The sequence below is a fragment of the Aspergillus oryzae genome, chromosome 2 (genome assembly GCF_000184455.2).
Source record: "Aspergillus oryzae RIB40 DNA, chromosome 2".
Taxonomy (NCBI): Eukaryota; Fungi; Ascomycota; class Eurotiomycetes; order Eurotiales; family Aspergillaceae; genus Aspergillus; species Aspergillus oryzae.
The window spans coordinates 637012-663217 of NC_036436.1; the positions used below are offsets into that span (position 1 = coordinate 637012).

Sequence of the window (26206 nt, forward strand, 5' to 3'; positions counted from 1 at the left end):
ACTCTGTTGTGTGGCTGGCGTAAGGAGGATGTCTAGACCATGCAGGTTATGGTGGAGTCTCCAGCTTGAGAGGCCCACATGTTTGTTCAAAACAAGGCCAGAGTATGGACTATTGATACACTATTCCCTTCTGGCTTACTTCTGTAGATCTCGGCTGGCTGAATCTTGGGTGAACCACAGCTGAACTATGGAATGTGATGAGGTTCTGCATAACCATACCCAATCATATATATTTATCAGGCTCATTTTTTCTTCAGTATGTTCCCGCAATCCGCATGTGTTGAAACTCATTGGCTGTCAGATATTTCTCCTCGGGGACACCTTCCAGCAGGAGTGGTCGGAGGATCGCAGCCCGGTCAGGTTTGGCAAAGTACGCGATCGAGAAGCGCTCCGGCACTATCCCATTAATTTGCTCTTCCTTGGACCGATCGGGAAGATGGACTCGATGGCGCGCACTGTGCAACCCAGTCCACTTCTGCAGGCAATCCCCCACATTCAAAATACATTCGTATGGCCCTCCACTCTCGATGTCCGCGAACTGCCCACTATGCGGTGGAACCTCCATTTCTGCCACCTGCATTAGCACCACAACATGACCAACATGACCCGAGAGATGCACGAAAAAAAAAAAAAAAAACTCACGTAATCCTCCGACTGCGTCTTGGAATAACAGGGTGATCGTCCCAAAGTCAGTGTGCGTAGCGATACGTGTCGAATGCGCAAATTCCCCTCGGGCGACCGCAGGATAGTGCGTGATGCGCAGCTCATTGGTCTGGTCTGCGTGGAGCTGTCCAAGCTTATGCTCAGGTAGACCTAGTCCGATTGACAGCGCCTTCAGGATGGTTAATTCGGCGCGATAGCCGGCTTCGAAGAATGCAGTGAAGGTCGGTTGGAATGCATCATCCACTCCCTTGGGTGGCCAGATGTTCTTGTAAAGTGGGTCATACTCGGATCCAATGTCGTAGGATTCCTAGAAAGGGGTTAGAATAAAATATTCATTCGAGGTGAGACACAATCACCTTCATGTCTTTGAGGTAAGGAGACCCAGCTGCGCTGCCATAGTCGGAGACAGCTCCAATGTTCTCCAGCCCGACCGGACTGAAGCCTCGGTGTGGATGCGCGGTGGCAGGATGAGGTGATTTTAACTTTTGTTCCAAGGGTAATTGGAAGAAGCGGCGGGCCTATGATCAAGTAAGTCTATACGTATCGGAGGATTGGAAAGTGGAAACAAACTGCTGCAAACGCCAGGTCAATCTGTGCACACGAAATCCCGTGATTGATCAGTTTGGCAAATCCATACTCCTTCAATGTTGAGACAAATTGGCGACAAAACTCCTCCCGCTGAGAGGGATCGTGGAAACGAGAGAAATCCAAAGACGGAAACATGAGGAATTGCTATGTGGACGCTGGTTTCTAGGACACGCGAGTGAGGATATATATACCGGGGATAGTTTCCCGTGAAACGCCATGCACGGGGTGACTTGATTACTCAGGAAATACGGTGAAGATTGTCTTTCCAAACTAGTTATAGGTTGCTTTTGCATCTGGCAAACAATGTAAGCGATTTATCATTTTTGTTGGTTAATGGTATGTAAAACTGACACGTAAGTTTCTGCCTCGATGGGTTCCGCTAGCAGCTCTTACCTTTTGGGTTTCTTTTCTTCTGCACTAGTTATTGGCGCAGAAATCCTTGACCAATTCCCTCTACCTGTTCCAAGAAACAATCTCATTTCACCATGAAGTCGCATATCCTGGGTCTTGATCAAATCTGGAGTTGGAATGCTGAAGTCCCGAAGACTGTCCCAGGCTGCGTGCATGATCTGATTGCAACTGTTGCCGTCCATCATCCGGATGCCTTGGCTGTGTGCGCCTGGGATGGCGATTTCACGTATTCTCAGTTGAATGCGCTGTCTCACCGGGTGGCTCAACGTCTGATTGCTTTGAAAATTCCTCGACAGTCCAGTATTCCCTTGCTATTCTCCAAATCACGATGGACCTGCGTGGCCATGTTGGCCGTCATCCAGGCGGGTTGTGCTGCCGTTGCGCTGGATGCTACGCAACCAGACACGAGATTGCGATCGATTGTGCAACAGACACAACCGAGAGTCGTTATCTCGTCGCCAATGCATACCACCCGAGCATCTGGCCTGACGGACGCACTCATCCTGCAGCTGGATGATGCGTTTTTCGACAACGAGATTGTGGAGCCAACGGACGAACTCCCCGTCGCTTTCCCATCTGATATAGTTTATATCTCCTTTACATCGTATGTATCTTCCAAGTTATGCGATAGAGAGAAAGAAACGCTGATTCCGACAGTGGAACAACAGGTCTACCAAAGGGCGCATGCATCAGTCATGCGAATGTACGTAGCGCCGTCCATTACCAAGGCAAGAAGCTGGGTTTTGATTCAAAATCCCGGGTTTTTGACTTCGCTCCCTATTCATTCGACGTCGCATGGAGTAACTTTTTCCACACGCTCTGCGCTGGAGGATGCATTTGCATCGCGAACGAGGAGGATATGCTTAACGATCTGTCCGCCGCAATTGATGCGTTCAGAGCCACATTGATTAATGTGACGCCTACTGTATTACGCACTATAAACCCCACTCCGACTACCCTCGAAACGGTTTTGTTGAGTGGGGAGATGCCATACCGAGACAACATCACTCGCTGGGCTGACAAGGTAAAATTGCTAAATACATATGGTCCAACGGAATGCACATTTAAATGTGCCTTTTCCCTGCTTAGTCCACATTTTGAAGGTCGACCAGATATTGGCAGGGGAGTTGGTCATTGCACATGGATTGTCGATGTCAATGACAGCAACAGATTGGCCACCCCAGGGGCGACAGGAGAGCTGTTCCTAGAAGGGCCTCTAGTCGGCCAGGGGTATCTGGGTGACCCCGAAAAGAGTGCTGCCGCATTTATCAATGACCCTCCATGGCTTCTGGAAGGAAGTAGCAATGTTCCTGGTCGACGAGGCAGACTTTACAGAACAGGGGATTTGGTCAAATACAAATCAGACGGCCGGCTGATGTTTATGGGCCGCAAAGACGCCACACAACTCAAAATTCGAGGCCAAAGGGTGGAGATTGGTGATGTTGAGCATCATGTCCGTGCATGTCTACAAGAAGATATCTCCGTGATTGCAGACGTAGTTATGCCGCGTGGGTCCGACACCACGTCGTTGGCTCTGTTTGTTCAGACTCAACCAGATAATCGAGAATGGGTCAAGCGTGAGATAGACAAGTTGGAAGGCAAATTGCGTGAAGTTTTACCTTCCTTTATGATTCCCACCGTGTATCTCCCGGTCGACGTCATTCCTGTGGCCTCAACTGGCAAGGCTGATAGACGGCGACTACGGGAAATGGGCAATGCTCTGGACTGGAACCAAATTGTCAAGCTCCAATCAACCATCGTATCCGCCGTCGACTATCGTGAGCCGACAACCGACACGGAAAGACAGCTACGGCACATCTGGGCTCAAGTTTTAGAGCTGGATGTTAATCGAATCAGCACAGGTGATAGTTTTCTGCGCCTCGGGGGAGACTCGATTGCCGCTATGTATTTGGTTGCAGAAGCCCGAAAGGAAGGGTTGTCTTTAACGGTTGCAGATGTGTTCAGGTTTCCCATTCTAAACGAATTAGCAACCAAGGTCAAAAATGTTGTGCAGAGCGAGGTTGTGCTCCCATTCTCCCTGTTGACGGGGAGGAGAAGCAAGAAGGACTTGTGTAAAGAAGCTGCCACACTGTGTGGGGTAGAGGTCGGCGAAATTGAGGATATTTATCCATGCACTGCACTACAGCAAGGGATGCTGGCCATCAGTGCAAGAGAAGCTAGCGCAGACTATACATCACGCACTGTGTTTGACCTGCCAGAAGACATTAATATGACGCAGCTGGAGAGGGCCTGGACAGACACCGTTGCAGCAATGCCTATCCTGCGCACTAGGATTGTCGAGTTACGGGGAGAAGGTCTTGTTCAGGTTGTAGTGAAGACCCCGATGACACTGCTTCGATATGAGTGTATTCGTGACTTGATGAACACCAGTTCTCAGGCTTCACATTTGGGGAGACCACTGTGTCGGGCCGGGATAATTCAAGATGAATTTCCCCGTCTATTATTAATGATCCATCACTCGATATACGATGGGTGGACCACAAGGCTCATTTTGGATACTGTTGAAATGGCGTTTCGGGAGACTCGAGCTTTCTCAGCGCCCGTTCCGTTCCAGCTATTTGTCAAGCACGTGGTGGCTATGGACACCGCAAAGGCCATAGAGTTTTGGCGTGATCAGCTCATTGGCTCCGATGCAACTGCTTTTCCGTCTTCACAATACTCTCCCAGGAAAAAGCTGGATTTCAACCATGTTATTAGTGGGGTGCAGTGGCCCCGTACCAGTGCTACTCCATCATCGGTGGTGCGGTCTGCACTCGCGATACTGCTAGCATCGCTCACTAATAAAGACGATGTAAAGTATGGAGCTACTGTCAGTGGTCGACAGGCCCCTGTGCTAGATATCGAACGCATCGCGGGACCAACTATTGCAACAGTTCCCGTGCGAGTGAAGTTAAACTGGGACCAGACCGTCGAAGACCTGCTGCAGCAAATCCAAAGACAGATGGTAGAAACGACGGAATATGAGCAGTTTGGCTTACAGCAAATTCGGAGGATTGATGAGGATATTGAGGCAGCCGCACAGTTTGAGCTCCTACTGGTCATCCAACCAGCTCACCATGGCAAGAGTCAGCAGCCTGGCGGTCTTTTCTCCCGCGCACACAGCGTAGCGCTACCAGGACTTTTAGACGCGCACAGCCAAGGGGGACCCGTCCTAGTTGCTAAGGATGGACAGAGCGATAGTATTGGGATCTACAATTCTTACGCGATGATGATTATCTGTCAGCTGGAAGAATCTGGTGCAGAGCTCAAGATCAACTTTGACTCTGGGGCTATTGAGGAAGACGAAGTGCAGCGGCTGGCCCGGCAGTTTGAGCATGTATTGCGACAAATGTGCTCAGAGCAGTTTGCCCAAGTCAAACTCAGAGATCTAAGCCCCATGACCAGCGAGGACCTGCTCGATATTTGGGCATGGAACCGTAATCTACCAGCTGCCGCTACTGAGTTGGTAACATCTCTTATTGAACAGCGGGCTGCTACTCAACCCGGGAAAATTGCCATATGCGCATGGGATAACGAGCACACATACAGACAGCTCCAGGAAAGATCGACCGCTCTTGCGTGCCGAATGCGAGAGCGTGGGGTTGCCCCCGGATCTATCGTCGTGCTCAGCTTCGAAAAGTCTTCCTGGCTGCCTATCACTATGATCGCTGTTCTTCAACTTGGATGCATCGTGTTGCCTGTTTCTGTACCGACTTCAAGTCAACGAGCTAGCCAAATTATCAATGCTTTGCAGCCCACACTTGTCATAACATCGAACGCATCCCACCTTTGTCCGTTTACTGGCATGGTGCCGGTCACTACTCATGATGAGCTGATGAAAGCTCACATCGAAAATAGCCCAGGTCTACCGTTACCTGAGCTCCGTGCCTCTGATCCTGCTTTTTTACTCTTTACATCAGGCTCTACTGGAACACCAAAACCTATCCAATGGAGCCATGAAACGCTATCAAGCAACATTGCGGCAGCGCAAACATGCTTTGGGATTGATTCTAATAGCAGGGCTTTCCAATTTGCAGGATACGATTTTGATGTCAGCACGGTCGAAACGCTTTCGGTCCTCGTTGCAGGTGGCTGTGTTTGCATCCCATCTGAATCCGAACGAACAAATAGACTGTCCGAAAGCATCGCTCACTACAATGCGAATTGGATTTGTTTGACGCCATCTGTTGCAGAATCCATCACGCCCAAGGATGTGCCGTTGTTAAAGAAGATCACGTTTGCTGGTGAAAGGTTGCAACAGAGGACGGCTTCTCAATGGTCTGAGTATCTCGATGTCGTGTACAATTGGTATGGGCCAGCCGAGGCGTGCGTAGCCACTTCATATAAATTCGATCCCAGGAATTGGCAGTCGGGGATCATTGGACGAAGTCAAGCAGCCTGTACCTGGCTAGTTGATCCCAAAAACCCTAATATTCTTGCTCCAGTCGGGGCAATCGCCGAGCTACTCATAGAGGGTCCGATCGTCGCCAGCTATGCAGGGAGCTGCGGTGCTGCCCTGAATGAAAAGCAATTCATTTCTCCTTCCTGGTTGCATCAAGGCCATTGGAAGGTATCAGGGCGAGACGGAACCCTGTATCGAACGGGGGATCTCGTCAAATATACCTCTGGTGGTTCCCTTCTGTTCGTTGGTCGAAAACAGGATTCCCAACGCAAGCTTCGAGGACAACGTGTTGATCTAGAGAACATCGAGGGCTTAGTGCAGGGGTTTCTCAAGAGCAGAAATGAGGTCAAAACTGTGGCAGAGATCTTTACTCCATCACTCAGCGACAAGGACAGTTTGGCTCTCTTCTTTAGCTCCCGCGGTATGGCAAGCAAACCCGCGTTGCCGGTCGACGAACTTGAAGCGTATCTGGCGACAGTGCTGCCAGCTTATATGATCCCAAAGCTGTACATTCCCCTGGTCACGATCCCCGTCGGTAAGACGGGAAAGACTGATCGCCGACGTCTGCGTCAAATCGGTAGCTCGTTCACTACAGAGCAGCTAGCGGCAATGCAGCCATCTCGGCAGAAGGCAAGGCAGCCCTCCGGCGAAAATGAGAAACAGCTTCAAGGACTGTGGGCAGAGGTTTTTGGTGTAGCCGTCGACTCGATCTATGCAACAGACAATTTCTTCCGCCTGGGAGGCGATTCTATCATGGCGATGCGCCTCGTTGCCCTAGCCCGCAACGATGGAGCTGCGCTTACAGTTTCAGACATATTCGAGGCCCCCACACTGGAGAATATGTCAAAGCGGCTTGTAAAAGGGACCAAATATATTGAAGAGGTTCCTCCTTTTTCTCTTTTGAGCCCACGCGTTGGCAAAGAGGATAGTCGCAGGTATGCTGCTCGCCAATGCAGGATACCGGAGGAACAGGTCCTTGACATCTATCCTTGTACCGCTCTTCAAGAAGGCCTTCTGGCATTAGGCGAAAAGGACCCTGGCCAATATATATCGCGAAGTGTACTTGAGATTCAATCCACTGTCAACCCGGACCGGCTACGGCAAGCGTGGGTATCCACCCTGCAGAAGTTACCTATCCTGAGAACTCGTATAATTGACCTCCCGGGTCAGGGGTTGGTCCAGGTTTTACTTGACAATGTTCCCTGGCGCTTTGGCACCGACATAGCTACTTATGTGCGAGAAGATGAACAGGAGCCGATGGGTATGGGGACGCAACTTTGTCGTGCGGCCATTGTGGAAGGGAGCTTTATTCTCACTATTCACCATTGTACCTACGACGGTGCCTCCCTAAAGATGGTTCTGGATGAATTTGAACATCAGTACCTTGGTCAATGTGGCGCAGAATTTACACCATTTCGCAACTTTATCCAATATTTGCAAAAGACTGACCCCCACGACAGCACAGAATTCTGGAAAGGCCAGCTTTCTAACGCCGAGCTTCAGCAATTCCCTGTCCTTCCCTCCTCAACCTACATACCACAGGCCAACGAGGAGATGGATCATCCGATTTCAGTCGAGTGGCCGCGCGCTGGAATGACGCCATCAACCATCCTCCGATCAGCCTGGGCAATCCTTGAAGCGCAGTATGTGGCCTCCAACAATGTGGTATTTGGAGTCACAACGAGTGGGCGGCAAGCGAATATGGCTGGCATCGAACGCTGTAGTGGTCCAACAATTGCGACAGTACCAATTGCAGCCTCTATCGATTGGGACCAGACAATCCAGACATTCTTGGGTCAGATACAACAACAAAGCATCAACATGATACCCCACGAGCAGTGTGGACTGCAGAATATTCAGCGAGCTGTAGAGAATACTGACTCTGTGCTATTCCAGACTTTGCTAGTGATTCAACCAGTGGCTGAAGGAAAGAGTCTACAAGATGACAGTCTGCTATTTAAGGCATGACACTACTCGTCTAATCTTAACACTCGAGGAACGGATCCATTTAATGTGTATCCGTTGATGTTGATTTGCGAGCTTATCGGGTCGGGGCTGAAGTTGCACATCAGCTTTGATAATCATATTCTCGACCACAGGCAGATTCGTCGCATCGCCTCTCAATTCGAGACAGTCCTTCAGCAGCTATGCACCACAGACCCAGGAACCACAAAGCTCAAAGATGTTCAAACAGCATCTAATTTCGACATTACACAGTTTTGGGGAAATAATTCCAAGGCTCCAGCAGAGCCCCAGGCATCAGTACCTGATCAGATTTCTTTGGTGGCGGGCAAGCAACCTGACTCGATTGCAATCGATGCCTGGGATGGACAGCTATCTTACAGGGAGCTTGATGAACTGTCGACAGACCTCGCCCATAGGTTGCTTGGATTGGGTATCGTCAAAGGGTCCACAGTCGCCCTAAGCATGGAAAAGTCTAAGTGGGTTCCGATCATGCAGCTCGCCATCCTGAAGTCTGGCGCTGTTTGCTTGCTGCAGTCTGTCGCCGTACCAGAGCATCGTGTGGGCACCGTCCTCAAAACCCTCGACGTGGTGCTTGCTGTAGCTTCACCATCGCGAGTTGGCGTGATGAAGCACTTTTCCAAATGTCTCACTATCGAGGAGGTGCTGGAGTCACCTATCTTATACAATCCACTCCCTTCTCCAGGGATGGCTGACCCTGCCATTGTCTTGATATCTTCTGGCAGTACTGGCGAACCTAAGCAGATTCTTTGGAGTCATCGAACACTGAGCGCAAACATCCAAGGTGCTGGTGAGGTATTCTCAATGAGCTCGTTGTCCCGTTTGTTCCAGTTTGCGTCGTACGATTTCGATGTTGCCACGGTGGAAACGCTGTCCACGGTGGCTTATGGGGGCTGTCTCTGCATACCCTCTGAATCCGAACGACTCAGCGACATGCCCAGGGCGATCAATCGTTTCAAAGCTAATGTCCTTCACTGTACCCCATCAACTGGAAGACTGCTTAGCCCTGAAGCGGTACCCACTTTGTCGACACTCGTCCAAGCTGGGGAGAACCTGACCAAAGAAGACGCGAAAAGGTGGAGTGGCAAGTGCGATGTTATCAACTGGTATGGACCGGCTGAATGCAGTTTAGCTTCAGTTTCCCCTGCCACTCTACCTTCATGGTACACGGGGGTAATTGCGGGCCCTTCTGAACTGATTGGTTCTCAATATCTGCCTCTTTGCTGGCTGGTTGACCCGTACAATCATCATCGTCTGACGCCATTTGGAGCTATTGGGGAGATCGCTCTCGAGGGACCAGGGTGCGCAGTGGCTTATATTGGGAACCCAAGTTTGACCAAGAGGATGTTTTGTGAGAACCCAACGTTTCTCTGCCATGGCCAGAGGGGAAATGAAAGAGGACGAATGAGGAGGATCTACCGAACCGGCGATTTGGCTCGATATGACAGCAACGGCAACCTGGTATTCATCGGGCGCAAAGATGCACAGCTCAAGATCCGTGGCCAGCTAGTAGCCCCAGAAGAAGTTGAACACCATATTCGTCAATGTGTGGATATAGCGGACTTTCCAGTCGTCGTGGATGGCATAATCGAGAAGGGTGGCATCCACCTTACATTGGTGGCCTTCATTGTAACAGAAGAGGTGGGTTCCATCACAAATGGCCTGAATGAGAAACTTCAAAAGTCACTCCCTCGTTATGCTATTCCATCCTATTACATCCCCGTCCCGGCCATTCCCACTGGACCAACTGGGAAGGTCGATCGCAAGAAACTGCGGGAGATTGGTTCTGCGTTTACTCCGCGGGTGCAATCCGAAATTCAACAGAGAAAACCCACGACTCCAGCAGAGGTCAAACTCCAGAGCCTGTGGGCGATTGCTTTAGGGATTGAAGTGAGCAACATTTCTGCGAACGATAGCTTCCTCCGGCTTGGTAACTCGATTGAAGCAATGCGTTTCGTTGGGCTCGCCCGCGATCAAGGCATACTATTGACAGTGGGACAGGTCTTTGAGAAGCCCGTACTCGCTGAAATGGCTACTGTTATTCAGAGTACGACGAATGACATGGTTGAGAAGGCCTCTCCCTTCACTCTGCTGGATAAATCTGTGGATATTCAATTGGCCCGACAACAAGTCGCATCACTGTGTGGCATCTCTGAAGAGAGCATCGAAGATATATTCCCATGTACACCATTGCAAGAAGGCCTGCTCTCATTAACGACGAAGCACGATGGGGACTATACAGGTCGCAACATCCTAGAGCTTCGTTCTTCTGTCGACATTGGCCGGTTCAAAGCCGCATGGGAGCAGACAGTGGCGAGGATTCCAATTTTGCGAACGCGAATTGTTGATCTTCCCGGTCAAGGGTTGGTGCAGGTAGTAATCGAAGAAACTAACGTGTGGACCGAGGCAAAAGGAGCTGAAGACTATATCGAAAAAGAAAAGCAGATTCCGATCGCCCTGGGATCACCTTTGATGCGATGTAGTTTATTCACGACATCTTCTGGGGAAAACAGTCGTTTCTTCTTCGCGCTGACTATGCACCACTCAATCTACGATGGTGTAAGCACAGGCTTAGTCTTGGAAACCCTTGACTCGCTCTACCATCATACAACCTCCCGTGAATTAAGCACATTCCAGCCTTTCGTACAATACATCAACAGGCAGGATAAGAAGGCCGAGTCTGACTTTTGGGCCTCGCAGTTCGCCGGTCTCGAAGCATCACAGTTTCCCACGCTGCCATATTCAGCCTACGAGCCTCATCCGAGTTCAAATTTGGAACATTCCATCCGCGACATCCGTTGGAGAGGAGATGGCATTACTCCGTCGACGACAGTACGTCTCGTATTCGCCTTGATGTGCTCTCGCTATTCCGATTCATCGGATGTTGTTTTTGGGACTGTCGTCAACGGCCGCAATGCTCCAGTTCAAGGGATTGATAGATTGGCCGCTCCCACCATTGCCACACTCCCAATTCGCGTGAAATTGAAGGACCATGAAAATATCCGAGCAATGTTGATTGGTTTACAAAATCAAGCAACACAGATGATTCCGTATGAGCAGAGCGGGCTGTCGAGGATTCAAAAGATCAACGACGAAGCACGGCAGGCCTGTCAATTCCAGTCGTTCCTAATGATCCAGCCACCTGAAACAAAAATGGACGAGGGCGGTTTATTCTCACCCCAAGAGTCGTCACCGCAAAGTGAGAGAGATCGCTACCGTGGGTTCAACTCTTATGCCTTCTCAGTGGGCTGCACACTGTTGGAGAATGGAATCCAGCTGCAATTTACTTTCGACTCAAAGGTGATTGATTGTGCAACGATTGGCACAATGGCGCACCATTTTGAACATCTTTTGCGAAAAGTGGCATCACATGAGGTCGATCAAGTTGCTGCCAACGATCTCGAAATGATCACAACACAAGACCTGAACCAAATTTGGCAATGGAACTCGCACAGATATGAGAGCATCAACCGCTGTATCCATAATCTGATCTCAGATACAGCAAAATCCCAGCCGACAGCCACTGCTATCTCAGCCTGGGATGGGGAATTGACATACAAAGCGCTTGACTACTTATCGACGCAGCTCGCCCATCAGCTAGTAGATCTGGGTGTTGGTCGAGGTATGATTATTCCGTTGTATTTTGAAAAATGTCTATTCTCTTTCGTTGCCTTTTTAGGTGTCGTTAAGGCTGGAGCCGCTGGGCTATTTCTAGATCCTGCTCTCCCGGTATCGCGACTCCACGCAATCGTGCAACAAGTGAAACCCATCTTAATGCTAGTATCACCATCGAATGAAACACTTGGCTGCTCCATGGTAGAGCATGTCATCGTAGTGAGCCATGATTCAATGCGCTTGGCATCTGAGGGACGTGGAAAGACTACCCCACTACCGTCGGTACATCCATCGGACCTGCTGTATGCCGTGTTTACAAGTGGAAGCACTGGAACTCCCAAGGGCGTTCTCATTCAGCACCGCCACTTCTGCAGTGCCATCGTCCATCAGCAACCGGTGTTCAACCTTGGCCCCTCGACCAGAATGTACGACTTTTCTGCACCCTCGTTTGATGTAACCTACGGAGCCGTGCTACCTACCCTTGTAGCAGGAGGCACAGTATGCATACCTAGTGATGAGGAAAGAAAAAGCCATTTGAGTGAGAGTTTGCGCCGCTTCGGAGCGACAGATACCCTCTTAACCCCATCTATAGCTCGCTGCCTTGACCCTAGTCGTGTCCCAACGCTACGGAATATATATCTTGGCGGTGAATCCCCCACACATGATGATCTCGCGTTGTGGACTCCCCATGTTCCTACTGTCAATTGCTATGGTCCAGCTGAATGTTCCGTTGGCACCCTCTATTGGAAGGTCCCGAGTCCCATCCCATCCAAGATTCCAATTGGCAAAGGATACGGTGTATCGACATGGGTTGTCGACCCACAATCGAGCGAGCGCCTGTCGCCCCTTGGAACCGTTGGGGAGCTATACCTTGAGGGTCCCCTGGTTGGACAGGGCTATTTCATGGATGAGGAAAAGACTGCGTCTGCATTCATTGAAAGCCCATCTTGGCTACACAGGGGATCTCCTAACGGTCGGGTTCCTGGAAGAGATGGGCTGTTATATAAGACCGGAGACCTAGTCAAGTACGATCCAGTTGATGGGACATTGGTCTTTATCGGAAGGAAGAATACGCAGGTCAAGCTCCGAGGGCAACGGATAGAGCTGGGGGAGATTGAGCATAATCTCCAACAGGTCCTCATTGATATGTCCATCGAGGCCGCCGTTGTTGCGGAAGTGGCGACCCCAGAAGTGACAGGACGGGCTGCTCTTGTAGCCTTTATCGAGTCTGACCCAACGAGAATTTCCGAGATCGCGGGCGATCTGGAGAATGAGATGGCAGCACGAGTACCCATGTATATGGTACCAGTTACGTTTGTCCCGATCAATCCAATGCCCTTGACTCCCAGTGGCAAAACAGATCGCAGGCGTCTGCGAGAGATTGTATCACAATTCACATTGGAGCAACTTGGGGGAGGACGGCAGTCAAATGGCCGGCCTCCAGCTACGGAACGGGAATGTTTGCTACAGAAATGGTGGACATCAGTGATTGGGGTTCCAGCTAATCAAATATTTATCGATAGTAGTTTTATTCGACTTGGCGGCGACTCAATTTCTGCAATGAGATTAGCTTCCTTAGCTCGCAGTCAAGGCATTTCTTTGACTGTCCAAAATATTTTGAATCAGCCCCGACTATGCGACATGGTGCAGGCAATGGCTCCCTTGGATGCAAATCGAGATGATGCTGATCAGGTAGAGGTTACCCCGTTCTCCTTGTTAAGGCATCCAGAAGACAAAGAAATGACCCTGAACTATATCGCTCAACAATGTGATATCAGCAAGTCGGAGATCCAGGATGTCTTTCCCTGTACCGGTGTGCAAAAATCTTTGTTATCTATGACAGCAAAGAGTCACACTTCGTATATTGCCCGGTTTGCCCTTCGATTGGCAAAGAACATCGACATACCTCGCCTTCAGAGAGCATGGGAAAAAGTCAGTCAAACAAAAGCTCCTATCCTCCGTTACCGCATTGTGGATACGCCTACAGAAGGCCTGGTGCAGGTTGAGGTAAACGAGCCTTTGGAATGGGAAACGGGTGATACGGTGTCATCATACATCCAGCAAGACCGACGATCCATGGGCCTCTCAACCTCTCTTACTCGCCTAGCTATTGTCGGAAATGCTGCGGAACATGACACCTACTGTCTTCTTACCCAGCACCATGCGATTTACGACGGTTATTCATTGAATCTTCTGATCCAGGAGGTATCGAGAGTGTATGCAGGACTGATAGACCCCACACCCGTTGCACCCTTCCAGGCCTTTGTTAAGCATATCATGGCCATCGACCAGGAGAAGGCCCGAGAGTGATGGAAGAACCAATTTGCAAACTCTGAAGCAGTCCCCTTTCCACCCCTACCTTATGGTGACTACCATCCCAAAGCCGACAGCACTGTGAGGCGTGAGTTTGTGGGCTTTCACTGGCCTAAACGGAATGCAACGGCTTCAACTAGTAAGCAATTTCGGACTACTGGGTTGTGACACCATCTGTGATTGTTAACGCAACTCTAGTTATACGCGCCGCATGGTCGATCCTGACTGCTCGCTATACAGATACTGACGATGTGGTTTTCGGTGCCTTGGTCACTGGCCGGCAGGGCCCTTTGCAAGGCCTTGATCGAATGATCGCCCCTCTCATCAACGCAGTCCCAGTACGCGTGAAGCTTGACCCGGAGCAAGACGTGGAAAGCTTTCTCAACTCCATTCAGCAGCAGTCCATTGATATGATCGCCTATGAACAGTCGGAATTGCTAGATACCCGACGCATCAATACTGATACAGAACAGGGCAGTCGATTTAATACCCTTCTGGTAGTCCAGCCTACTCAGCAAAGCGGCGATAGTAGAATAATCGACGGCCCATTTGACCAGAGAAAAATAGTTTCTGCTAATGATGATTTGGATGATTACAATCCGAATGCAGTAATGATTCTATGTCAGCTAACCGAAGACAATAGTCTGACTATGGAGGTCAGCTTTGATTCAAGAGTTGTGGACGTGGAGCAGATGGAACGGATTGCATCACAGTTTGAACATGTCCTGCGTCAGCTAGCCATGTTAACCACCGACACCGTCGAGTCCATTGAGGTTGTCAGTCCAGAGGATATTAAGCAACTGTGGCAGTGGAATGCGGCGGTTCCTCATGCGAGTGAAAGGTGTGTTCATGAACTTATCGACGACACTGTCAAACAGCAACCGGAATCCCCCGCTATATGCTCGTGGGACGGACAGCTTTCTTATAGAGAGCTGGATATTCTTTCAACTTCTTTAGCATCTCAACTTGTCGCCCTTGGGGCCGGAGCAGGGACGATTATTCCACTCTGCTTTGAAAAGTCCATGTGGCACTCGGTGGCCGCTTTAGGGGTAATGAAAGCCGGCGCTGCATGTGTTGCGATGGACTCAACACAGCCTGAATCGCGACTCCGATCAATCGTAGAACAAGTTCATCCAAACTTCCTTCTTACATCTTCTAAGAATTACGACCTCGCTCGTAGTCTCTCTGATGCAACGCTGCTAATTGTCGATCGTTATCACCTCCTTGACTCTCCCGTTGTTCACAGTACAGCTCCATTGCCACAGGCGCATCCATCAGATACAATATACGGTATGTCTCGTATGTATCTTTCATACAGCTATGCTGACCCATTCGGACAGTTGTTTTTACCAGTGGCTCAACCGGTACCCCGAAGGGTGTAGTCACTACTCATCGAAATTTTGCATCTGCTGCCAAGCATCAGCAGGAGATTTTGAATATTCGGTCTACTTCAAGGGTATTTGATTTTGTCTCATACAACTTTGACGTTTCATGGTCAAACCATCTGCAGACCCTGATCTGCGGGGGCTGTTTATGCATTCCGTCGGAATCGGAACGAAGGAATGATATCCCAGGCGCTTTCAATCGCATGAAGTGTGACTATGTATATTTTACCCCGTCTGTTGCTCGCTCATTGGATCCATCATCAATGCCAGGAATCAAATGCCTCGCCATGGGAGGAGAGCCTATCCAAAGGTCTGAGGTGGTGCGTTGGACTCAAGCAGAGGCCATAATTGGTATATATGGTCCGGCTGAGTGTGCCCAAGCACTGTCGTTTGTTCGTCTCGATAGTAATTGTCATAATAGCCATGTTGGACTGCCATATGGTGCAAATATGTGGCTGGCCCAGCCAGGATGTCCAGATCGCCTCGCCGCTATCGGGGCAATTGGTGAGCTCCTCATTGAGGGCCCCACAGTCAGCAAAGGGTATTTTGGAGATCTAGAGAAGACCACGGCAGCATATATCAAAGATCCCTCATGGCTCCTGCAAGGCACGCCCGGGCACCCAGGACGATCGGGAACTTTGTACAAGACTGGTGATCTTCTGCGCTACAACTCCGATGGGTCATTCGACTTTATTGGTCGGAAAGACGGAATGATCAAGTTGAGAGGTCAACGAATCGAATTAGCAGAAGTTGAATACCATGTTCGCGTCTGCCTGGAAGATGCAAGTGTCTATGATGGGGTTGCAGCCGAGATTATCAGACCACAGAATAGCAATCCACTATTAGCCGTCTTCGTTAGCCTAACTGATAGGCTGGGGAAATCAGAGAATCCATCCGCGTTCACCGAGCTCGTGGAAAGCCTGGAGCAAAAGCTTATCCATCGCTTACCTCAATAGTAAGTTGATTTCATTGCTCTCATCTTCTCTAATCCAAAAGATACGATTATTAACATAATAATAGTATGATACCCGGCGCTTATATTCCAGTCGAACAAATCCCAATGACGACAACAAACAAAACCGACCGTCGAGCTCTTCGCGACCTGGGCAATGCGCAGAGTTTGGAGAGGCTAGCGGAACTCCAATCTCATGGAAAGAAGCATCGTGAGCCATCAACCGAGATGGAGAAGAATCTGCAAGTCCTCTGGTCCTCTGTGCTCGGTGTGGCACCTGCGAGTGTCAGCGCCGACAGCAACTTCCTACGTATCGGTGGTGAATCTATCGCTGCTATGCGGCTCGTTGCAGCTGCACGGCTACAGGGCCTTTCACTCACTGTGGCACAGATCTTCAAAGCCCCTCGTCTATCTCAGATGGCCTTATTGGTCACACAGAAGGCAGAGGAAGATGAAGCGTCGCAACCCCAGCCGGCATTTTCGCTTCTGAAGACCAATGATCACAAAACATTCCTCCAAGATCATGTCGAGCCCTTCTTATACGAAGATACAGGTATTGTCAAAGACGTCATTCCGTGCACCGACTTTCAAAAATGTGCAGTCATAGACGCCCTTCAGGACCCCCCCGGGAGACTGCCGATTTGGATCTTCGGGCTCCCCCACAACGTCGATTTTGCCCGGCTAGAATGGGCGTGTAAAGCACTTGTCAACCATTTTGATATACTACGTGTAGTATTTATTCAAGCAGATGGTCGGTTCTGGCAAGTTCTTCTGGATGGGTTCAAGCCTATCTATGATACTCTTGATGTTGATGACGATGTGGAGTCTTTCACCCATACACTTTGTGAGGAAGATCTCAAGAGATCGCGTCAGTTAGGACAGTCATTCATCCGCTTTGTTGCTATTCGACATCAAGGTGGCAAGCATCGTCTGGTCTTCCGAATTGCACACGCCCAATTCGATGGATATACCTGGAGCACGATGATCCAAACTTTGGCTGCCCTGTACTATCAACAGTCACTTCCAATGCAGCCAACTTTCCGTCAATTCATAGCGTTCAACGAGCGCAAGAAAGAACAAAGTCTCTCATATTGGACATCAAGGCTCCGGAAGTCCTGCCATCCCACCTGGAGTCCAGCAAATTGTAGTGATACGGTATACAGCACTTCCGACCGAATGACAGTAACAACATCTTTCCCAATGCCAAACGTCCAGCGCCATGAAGGGATCTCCAGTGCGACCTTTTTCCACGCAGCCTGTGCCATTGCCCTCTCTCAACAATTCGGACGAAAAGATGTTGTCTTTGGTCGTCTAGTAACGGGACGCTCCATGCTTCCTGGTAGTCTACAAAATGTCGTCGGTCCTACCATGACTGAAGTGCCGATCGTCGTATCCATCAGCCCGAACGACACAATCGTGACTGTCGCAAATCAATTGCAGGCCCAGTTCCTTGATGACTCCCTCCACGAATCTGCAGGAATGGAGGAGATTATTCGGAACTGTACCGACTGGCCTGAGCAGGTGGTCGACTTTGGTTGGCGAACAGCATTCCAACAGGCGGATGAAATGGAGTTCACGTTTCTAGACTCCGGAAGCACGATTACTGTCCACGAGCATGATCTACTTCCTCGAAGGCGTCCAGAGGTTTATGCCACTCCACGGAACGGAAGGCTGCATTTAGAATTTGAAGGCAACCGACAGCTTATCAGTGCGGATATTGTACGAGAGGTGTTTGCTCGGATCCAAAGTGTTTTGGGTGAAGTGTAATCCGTACGTGCATTAACCCATTACTATATTGCCATTTTATATTTCAGCAGTACATTCAAGCGTTTGTTATGTAGAATTCTAAATTGAATGAACAACGGGATTGATTAACTAGATTTCGTTTCCTGTTATATAGCATTTATGAAAGTTTCTAGCAACATTTCCCACCTTTTCGCCGAAGTGCGACAACATTATCGAACATTACTTGTTGCCCATTATCCAATGCTGCACATGATGCTGACAGTTCAGCTAAGCGGAAAATAAAGGATTAGACGTGAGAGTAGACTAAACGAGCTTCCTCACAAATTTTGGTACGACAACTGCTTGATTTCAACTCGAGATATATGTAAGAAGGAATCATCTCTGTCTTGGTTATTTCACTCACTGTGTCGAGTCATGCAAGCCATACGGAGCAGGAGGAATTTGCCGACTAGATCCATAAAGTAGAGACTTGAACCAGATCGCTTACAGATCGGCAGTGGGGCTATTGCATAGCACAGCCCATTATCTTTTCCGGAAGAGATTTCCAGTGGGGATAAGGCGGAATAAGTTCAGCTGCCACCAGATTGACGATTGGTCTTATAACTTAATAGGATACGCTCAGCAATGTGCAACGCAACAAGTAGTCACCAATTTCACCGCGCAGAGAGACCATAACTTCTGGCTAGCTGCGGTGATTGTATAATCGGCGAACGTATACATCAAGCCAAAGATAACGAACGGTATGAGACTTCATGCCTATCGATGGCGGGATAAATTCAGCTTATCTAGCCGGTGGCTGCGTAAAGTTCAGCTTGCACCGGCCACAGTGGAGACAAAGTCTATTAGACGTTTCTCTTACTGGTACTCAAAGAGTGGTTGGCTGAGCTAGGTGTTGGTCCCGGAACTTATGGAGTAGCTAGTCTCGACAAAACGCCACAAAGCTGGTGAAGGACAGGATCTGACAGTGAGTGTCACACCGGCACATTCCTATGAGTGGGACAATATGATGATTCCATGTACATCAGCCGAGCACTTGGCCTTTAGAAGCGTTCCCTTGCGTATGTTCTCATCACCAACATGCAAAGGTCTCGAGAGACACCTTAACCTGTAAGATTGCTCAGCTCAGCCTAGTAGCAAATGATACTCTTTAATTACCTTCAGCTGACCACTTTAACGGCGCGTCGGTATAGAACGAGCGATCTGTGGGAGTGGGACCTATACTCTATACTAATCTATATCTAGGTTGGTGCTCAGGAAGCAATTGCCGAATCAATGCGAGTGTTAACAGAGGGTGGACTCGGGGCGACGAACATAAATAGGCGTGGAAGCTCCCTCGGAAAACATATCTCTTTCTTGTCCTCAGGGTTCAATTTCAAATATCCTGTCCTCTTTCCTTGCCAACTAAGCCTAGCGAATCGTGCAGCTAAAGTACTCGGAAGCTCCTGTATTGTCGCAGTCAACTACAATTTACTCTTTCAATCAATCAACCACAACATGTCCGTACAACGCCTGACCCGGAAAACCCTGACCACGACTGGTATGCGGCACCTCTGGAGGACGGCCACGACGAACTCTATGGCATCCGCATCTACTTCGAGCATAGCGACACCTAAGTGATGCTTGGCGCGTCAAGCGAGACCGAGTATGGTTTAGCTCAAAGCTCCTCGAACTTTACTTATATCAAACAACACCTTGGTGTAAAGTGGGAAAGTTATAAGTGCTGGGTCGTTAAGCACATTGATGCCCAAGCCGAAGGTGGATGCAGCTATACGGTGAAAAGCGGTGGCTGGAATGCCATCCGAGACTACATGAATTGGATTCGCGCTGGATTGGAACACTGGAACTTGTGGGACGAGGCATCGATCGAGTCTTTTGTGCAACAGGCGGAGGATGTGCTTAGAGAGCACTCCAACGATTCGGGCAATGACTGGAATTATTCCGTCGACGAGTACTGGAAGGACCGCAACGGCCAAACTCAGGATGATGAAGAGTTTGAGGAAGAACCCGATGAAGAACCTCAGAAACAACCTCCGAAAGCACAAGACCGACGAACTGAGGAATTTCATTTCCCTGGCCCATGGCACACACACTTAGTGTTCCTTCAGCTGCAGTGTCCACTGGGGGGAAATGTTAGCGATGTCAACTGTAACTGAATATGCATCTATGCTCCAGTTAATCAGCCCAAAGTTTCGTACGCAGTGGCTTCGTTAGCAATTATATATCGTTAATACGTCCGTGCATTGTTAGGTCTTCTCGGATATTACCGCAATAGTTGTTAGAAAAATTACTAGATTCAACCTATGCTAGCCATTATTGGTTCTAAGAAGCAGGACTTTTGATAGATCCATCTAGATTAACTCGGTTAACTTAAGAATAAAGGTGAGTGAACACGATTAGTGATCGAAATTCTGTGATATAATTGGATTAGTGATATTAGTCAGCGATTCGTCAGCATCTTCGAGGATGATGTCTTCATTTCCAGTGATTTATCAATCGGTACCTTTACCTTTATTATAATCCACTATTATTATATCTTAAACTACCATCTTAAGAAACCCATAAAGATGCCTGTCCCCGACACCTTCCTAGCGGCTACGGTCAACAAGCCCTACGCCCAACATGTCGTTTCCAACCGCTCCTTGCAACCACTTGAATCGGGAGAAGTCGCTATCAAAATTACTGCCACGGCCATTAACCCCGTTGACTGGAAGATCCGTGACTACAATTTCTTTATTAAAGAGTACCCTGCCGTATTAGGATCGGATGCCGCCGGCGAGATTGTTGCTGTCGGGGCCGACGTCTCCAACTTTGCTGTGGGCGATCGGGTATTCTTCCAGGGTATCATTGGAAGATATGACTCCTCCACCTTCCAACAATACTGCAAGATGCCGGCCGCGCTGGTCTCCAAGACGCCTAGTAACATTAGCGACGACCAAGCCGCAGGAATAAGTCTTGCGACCGTGGCTGTCGTGACAGCATTCTACGACAAGTCGGGCCAAGGGTTAACCCCACCATGGGACCCGAATGGCCCGCAGGTCGGAAATGGCAAAGCCATAGTGATCATCGGGGGCGCCTCATCTGTGGGCCAATATGCTATTCAATTAGCTAAGCTGTCGGGTTTCGAAAAGATTGTTACCAACGCAAGTGCTCAAAACCACGAGTGGCTTAAGAAGCTAGGCGCACATGTTGTCCTGGACCGAGCCCCTTCGAGCCCGGAGGATTTCAAGGCTGCGATCGGCGGGTTGCCTCTGGAATTCGTGTTCGATGCTATCTCGGTGAAAGAGACGCAGGCATTGGGTGTGGGCATTGTCCAGGCTACCAAAGGCGCCGATAAGATCGTGACAGTCCAGGGTGCCGACTCGGATGCTATTGCACTTGGTCAATCGAAGGAGCCGAAGGTAGCGGTTAAGCAGGTCTTGGGATTGGGGAGCTCCCCAGCATTACGTTATCTTAGCGAGCCTCTGGTGAAACATCTCGGAGGTGAGGATGGTTATATCGCGAAGAACGTTTTTGTTCCTAACCGGGTGCATTTGGTTGAAGGAGGGTTGAACACCGTGGAACAGGCGCTGGCGAAGAATAAAGAAGGTGTCTCTGGCGAGAAGGTTGTATTCCGCCCCAATGAGGGAGCGAATTAAGCATGAAATATATACTTGCAATATAAAGCTATAATATACGGCTTCATTGGTACTCTTTCTGCCTGTTATTTCCTTTAACATGTCCTCGGCTCTCGTTGGTAAGAGGCTCTAATAAAGCTCGAGTGATTAGCTAAGGCCTGTATTTGCATGTCATCCTATATTTTCTAGCCAGATTCCAGATTTGTTTGTGCAAACCACTTCGCTCTTCCCTGTTGACCCATAGCAGTGGCTATAGCAGATGGAAGCGTAGAAGCCCATGCCCTCATTATACTTTATTCTGAGTTCGAAACCGTGCCTGATAGGCTGTTCCGGATCTTACCAAGTGGAGATCGAGATCAGTGTCAGTCAAAACTCTGGGCACTAGCCTCATACAAGTCCTAGTGCCGCACCGCTAACCAATCCAGTGACATTGTCAATGTCTAGTGGGACTTTCTACTAGTGGTCTAACTTCCAAGGTCTTTTCAGCTGAAGTCGCCTTTGCCGATCTACAGCGGGGGAGATAGATGCCGGAGAGGTATAAATAAACTTCCTACCCCCTCGTGAGAATTGATCATCCCCAGACATTCTCTACCCTCTTTATCTAATTCCACAATTTCCCTTTGACCACAATATTCACAATGGGTTATTTTAGTAAATTCACCTACCTTCTTGTTCATATTCGCTATGAATGTGGCTAACATTCATAGGCGATGACTCCGAGCAGGCCATCCATCTCCTGGGATGAAGTCAACAACGCCCCTCACGAGGTTGAATGGTCCGAGGGGCTCATTGGTGCTCCCGCTGCCTACCAGGCTGCAGAGAAATACGAGGAACACGTCGCCGCGAACGGAAAGTACTTTCCTTACTCAATCTTTTTGTCGAATCTCAGAATGGAACCGTCTAACCTGTTGCTTAGTAGGCAAGCCCGCAAGCCAGGCTCAAGCGAAGGAAATCCTCCGTGGGCTTGCGGTGTTTTCGTCGACAGAATCATCGAGACTAAGGGCTTGGACTTTAACGACACGAAAAAGGCTAAATACCTCGCCAATAGCCATAGAGTGGATATAATTGCCGAGGGGTAAAGTCATATGACTTGGATGAATACTATCGATATAGACTCTTGTGGAATACAAGACTCTCATAGAGCAATTGATATTCATTATTACTTCGTGAGTAAAATCTGGGACTGTGAGGCCATATGGCGCATAGGCATAAAGGGTAGAAATATGATAGAAATTATGTCCAAGGCATATCACCCAAATGTGACCCTAGAGACACTCTTCTAGATATAACTATAGAGAAACTACACGCCGGTGACTAGTTAGGTGGGTCACCAGCAATCCCTGACAAAACAGGAAAATGGATGTCTATTACTTAGGATAAGAGAAAAATATAGTAGAAAACACTTATTGCAAGTACTGACGATATAATACCTATTTAGATGGTTCTGTATGTTGGATTCAACTGTCCAATGGCTTTGATAGAAAAGAAAAGAGTGTTGGCAGATACTGTATTCTAATTGGTGGTTGGGACAATATATAACGCCATCTTAAGAGCGATTGGCCTCATCTTCCTTGTTCCACCGATCCCTTTACTATCTTTGTTCCTCCCCTGCATTCTTTATTTAGTGCATCCGACAATGACTCACAGGTATTGAATGTACTTGACATAATGGGACAATAACACTCTTTACGTGTATTCATACTCCCCCCAATCTGCGACTATAAATGCCCCAGTTTTGACCGCTATTCATTGACTCACAAAAAATCGAGCAACATGACAGCTGACGAAGAATCGCCGTTTTTGCAGTCACCTCCCACCCCAGAAAGACCTGTGTCTGACCTTGAACGAAGACGAAGGTCTGATCGAGCCAACAAATTGGTCATCTATGGTTCTTTTGTCGGTGAGTGTTTTACAAATGAGAAGGTGCCAGGAATGTGCTGACAACTCTCAGGCGTGTTCCTTGCGTCCGCCGACGAGTCACTTGTCATCTCAACATGGAGCTCCATCGCGTCGCAATTTAATCGTCTGTCTCAAGGGTCATGGCTGCTAGTCGCATATAATTTTGGTTATTGCGTCTCATTGCCGGTGGTAAGTCGCTCAGAAACGGTCCACTCTGTGATACTTACGCAATTTGGTTAGTATGGTACGCTCAGCGACATATATGGACGGAAAAATGTCCTCCTCTGGGCTTACTTTCTGTTCGCTTTGGGATGTCTGGCATGGTGAGTCATCCGGGTTCCATCCATCTCCCTGGAGGCTACTAAGGGGATACAACGCAGTGGCGCTAGTGGCTCCTTGATCCAGCTCATTCTGGCTAGAGTATTAGCTGGCATTAGTGGCGGTGGTATGGTTGCTCTGGTGTCCATTATCATTACCGGTACGTTCATACCTGATGCACATTCCTAGACCTAACAATTGATAGATTTGATGCCTTCTAACGAGGTGGCACTGTTTCGAGGATATGCTAATGTAGTCAATGTGGCTGGCCGCAGCTTGGGAGCCCCAGTTGGGGGCTTTCTGATCGCGACACTCGGGTGGAGATGGTTTGTTTCTAGTTAGCATCTTGGGTGCGACGTTACAACGCTTACTATAGTCCAGGGCCTTTCTAGGGCAACTCCCCCTCATCATTATTTGTATTCTGGTCGCATATTACGGTCTTCCCTCGTCGTTAAACCAAAGTAAGGCAGATAGCGACCAAGATGATTCTCGATCTCGAGCTTCAGATCTCGACTATGGAGGTATTATCAGTCTTGCTACCGCAATCCTCATTCTGCTATTCTTGATCCAAAGCTTGAGCACGACAGATGATCAACCCGGCCTGCCCTACGTATTAGCCCCTGCTTTCGCAATCGCCATTGCAGTGTTCGTTCTCACAGAAGCATACTGGGCCAGAAAGCCATTGATACCGTTAAGCCTGCTAAAATGCTCCTTGGGAGGGTACTGTGTGGGGCAATTGTTGTTAATCACAGGTCGCTCGGCAGTGAGTACAATGTTGCAACAACCCTGTTTCACTACTGACAGATCACTTGTATATAGCTTAGCAGTAATATGGTACCATACTTCGTCCGAATTGAAAAAGTGACTGATTTTCTGGCATCATTTACCTACGTCGTCACTGCGGTGGGTGTCTCAGTCGGCGGCCTGATTTCAGGTGCCATCATCAAACGGTGAGTTGCAGGCCAACATATCCGGTGTTCGCTACTAATGAAGGTGACAGAACGAAGCAATATAAAACAATGACTGTAATAGCAGTGGTATCTACTGTCTTGCTGTCTATTTTAATCTTCATTCGCTACCGCGATGGTTGCTATACCTGGGAGCTAATTTATCTTTTCCCTTCGGGCCTTTCAAATGGCATACTCTTCTCCACGCAATTCATTGGCATGTCTTTGGCGGCACCTAAAGAGCGGCTGGCGACTTCGATTGGGATATACTACCTCTCCCAGCAATTGGGGTTCATTGTCGGTCCGGCCGCTTCGGTCGCTGTTGTTCAGCGGCTCTTCGCCCATAGGCTTTCAGAAAGTCTGGAAGGATTGGAAGAAAAACAGGTGCGTATAACTGACCTGAAACAATGTTGAGGCTAATGATTTTGATATAGTGTATTGGTAAAGTCATTAATGATCTGAGATACTCTGAGAGCTTACCGGAAAGACTCCAGAGTATCGTCCGATCGAGCTATCTGTATGGGTTTCAATTTGTACCATGTAAGTTCAATCTAACCCCCAAAGTAGCTGGAGACAGCAGAGGCTGACAAAAATAGTGCTTGGCACGGTGTCCACTTTGATCTTGTTGCCAATTGTGCTATTACAAAAGGAAAGAAGAATCGAATGAGATTCGTTCCAAAGCAAACTATGGATGGCTGGGCCACAACAATGCATGATTGAACCATGGGACATTGTGCATAGGAGACGTGGTGTGTAGAAGGGAACATCCGAAACCACCGGATTCTATCATGGGAACTGTGGGTTATAGGTAGTCTACATTTGGGACTGGAACTGGATCGACAAGTCATTGAACTAATAACTTGGCTTTTCTGCGCCACGAGCTTGAAACTGTTTAACCGATCATTAGTACAAGGGTTAACACATTGGAACCAGGTCTCTCATTCGATGTGCCCTAACTCCACCCCATCCCTTATTTCGAAACAATATAGACCTGAGATCGAGATTCCACCAGCGTATTCTCAACAAATCACCAGTATCCATGAAGATAAGGCAGCCCTATATTGCCAAAGTGGGGCTGTGAGAAGCGAAATTCTCTTGCGTACGGTTGCGACGCGTCACCAGGGGGCCGGGATGCCGTGAGAAACCCGATAGTCATACTGAAGAGCTCCACTCTGAGGCCGTTTAAACCACCCAAACACCTCGGGTTTTCCGACCGGCACTGATGTCGTAGACCGGTTACGACGAATGCCGTTCTACTACGATCAGCCATTACTTCATAGGGAAAAGCTTGGCCATCCTCAATCCCCGGGTGTGGGAGCGTCATTTTCTATTACCGTAGAAGATCAGCGCCCACAAAATGTAATGCAGTT

At 48.8% G+C, this 26206-nt stretch overlaps 5 protein-coding genes across 5 annotated transcripts; 4 read left to right on the forward strand and 1 right to left on the reverse strand.

Moving 5' to 3' along the window:
* Nucleotides 1-253: 253 nt before the first annotated feature.
* Nucleotides 254-1386, reverse strand: AO090001000261 (uncharacterized protein; the record flags this gene model as incomplete). Its single annotated transcript, XM_023234457.1, has 3 exons — nt 254-928; nt 1020-1181; nt 1234-1386. 3 exons carry the CDS (start codon nt 1384-1386, stop codon nt 254-256), a joined length of 990 nt encoding a protein of 329 aa, XP_023089580.1.
* A 350-nt stretch (nt 1387-1736) lies between these two features.
* Nucleotides 1737-18079, forward strand: AO090001000262 (uncharacterized protein; the record flags this gene model as incomplete). Its single annotated transcript, XM_023234458.1, has 7 exons — nt 1737-2266; nt 2320-8012; nt 8061-13968; nt 14053-14114; nt 14174-15265; nt 15316-16258; nt 16381-18079. 7 exons carry the CDS (start codon nt 1737-1739, stop codon nt 18077-18079), a joined length of 15927 nt encoding a protein of 5308 aa, XP_023089581.1.
* Nucleotides 18080-19674: 1595 nt separating this feature from the next.
* Nucleotides 19675-20211, forward strand: AO090001000263 (uncharacterized protein; the record flags this gene model as incomplete). Its single annotated transcript, XM_023234459.1, has 1 exon — nt 19675-20211. The coding sequence occupies one exon, from the start codon at nt 19675-19677 to the stop codon at nt 20209-20211; it is 537 nt and encodes a 178-aa protein (XP_023089582.1).
* A 411-nt stretch (nt 20212-20622) lies between these two features.
* On the forward strand, nt 20623-21693 carry AO090001000264 (zinc-binding alcohol dehydrogenase family protein; the record flags this gene model as incomplete). The annotated part of the gene is made up of 1 exon (XM_001818753.1): nt 20623-21693. One exon carries the CDS (start codon nt 20623-20625, stop codon nt 21691-21693), a length of 1071 nt encoding a protein of 356 aa, XP_001818805.1.
* A 689-nt stretch (nt 21694-22382) lies between these two features.
* Nucleotides 22383-25503, forward strand: AO090001000265 (uncharacterized protein; the record flags this gene model as incomplete). The annotated part of the gene is made up of 10 exons (XM_023234460.1): nt 22383-22587; nt 23624-23760; nt 23812-23894; nt 23952-24049; nt 24095-24215; nt 24271-24652; nt 24709-24839; nt 24890-25220; nt 25271-25376; nt 25433-25503. The coding sequence occupies 10 exons, from the start codon at nt 22383-22385 to the stop codon at nt 25501-25503; spliced, it is 1665 nt and encodes a 554-aa protein (XP_023089583.1).
* Between the last annotated feature and the right edge of the window lie 703 nt (nt 25504-26206).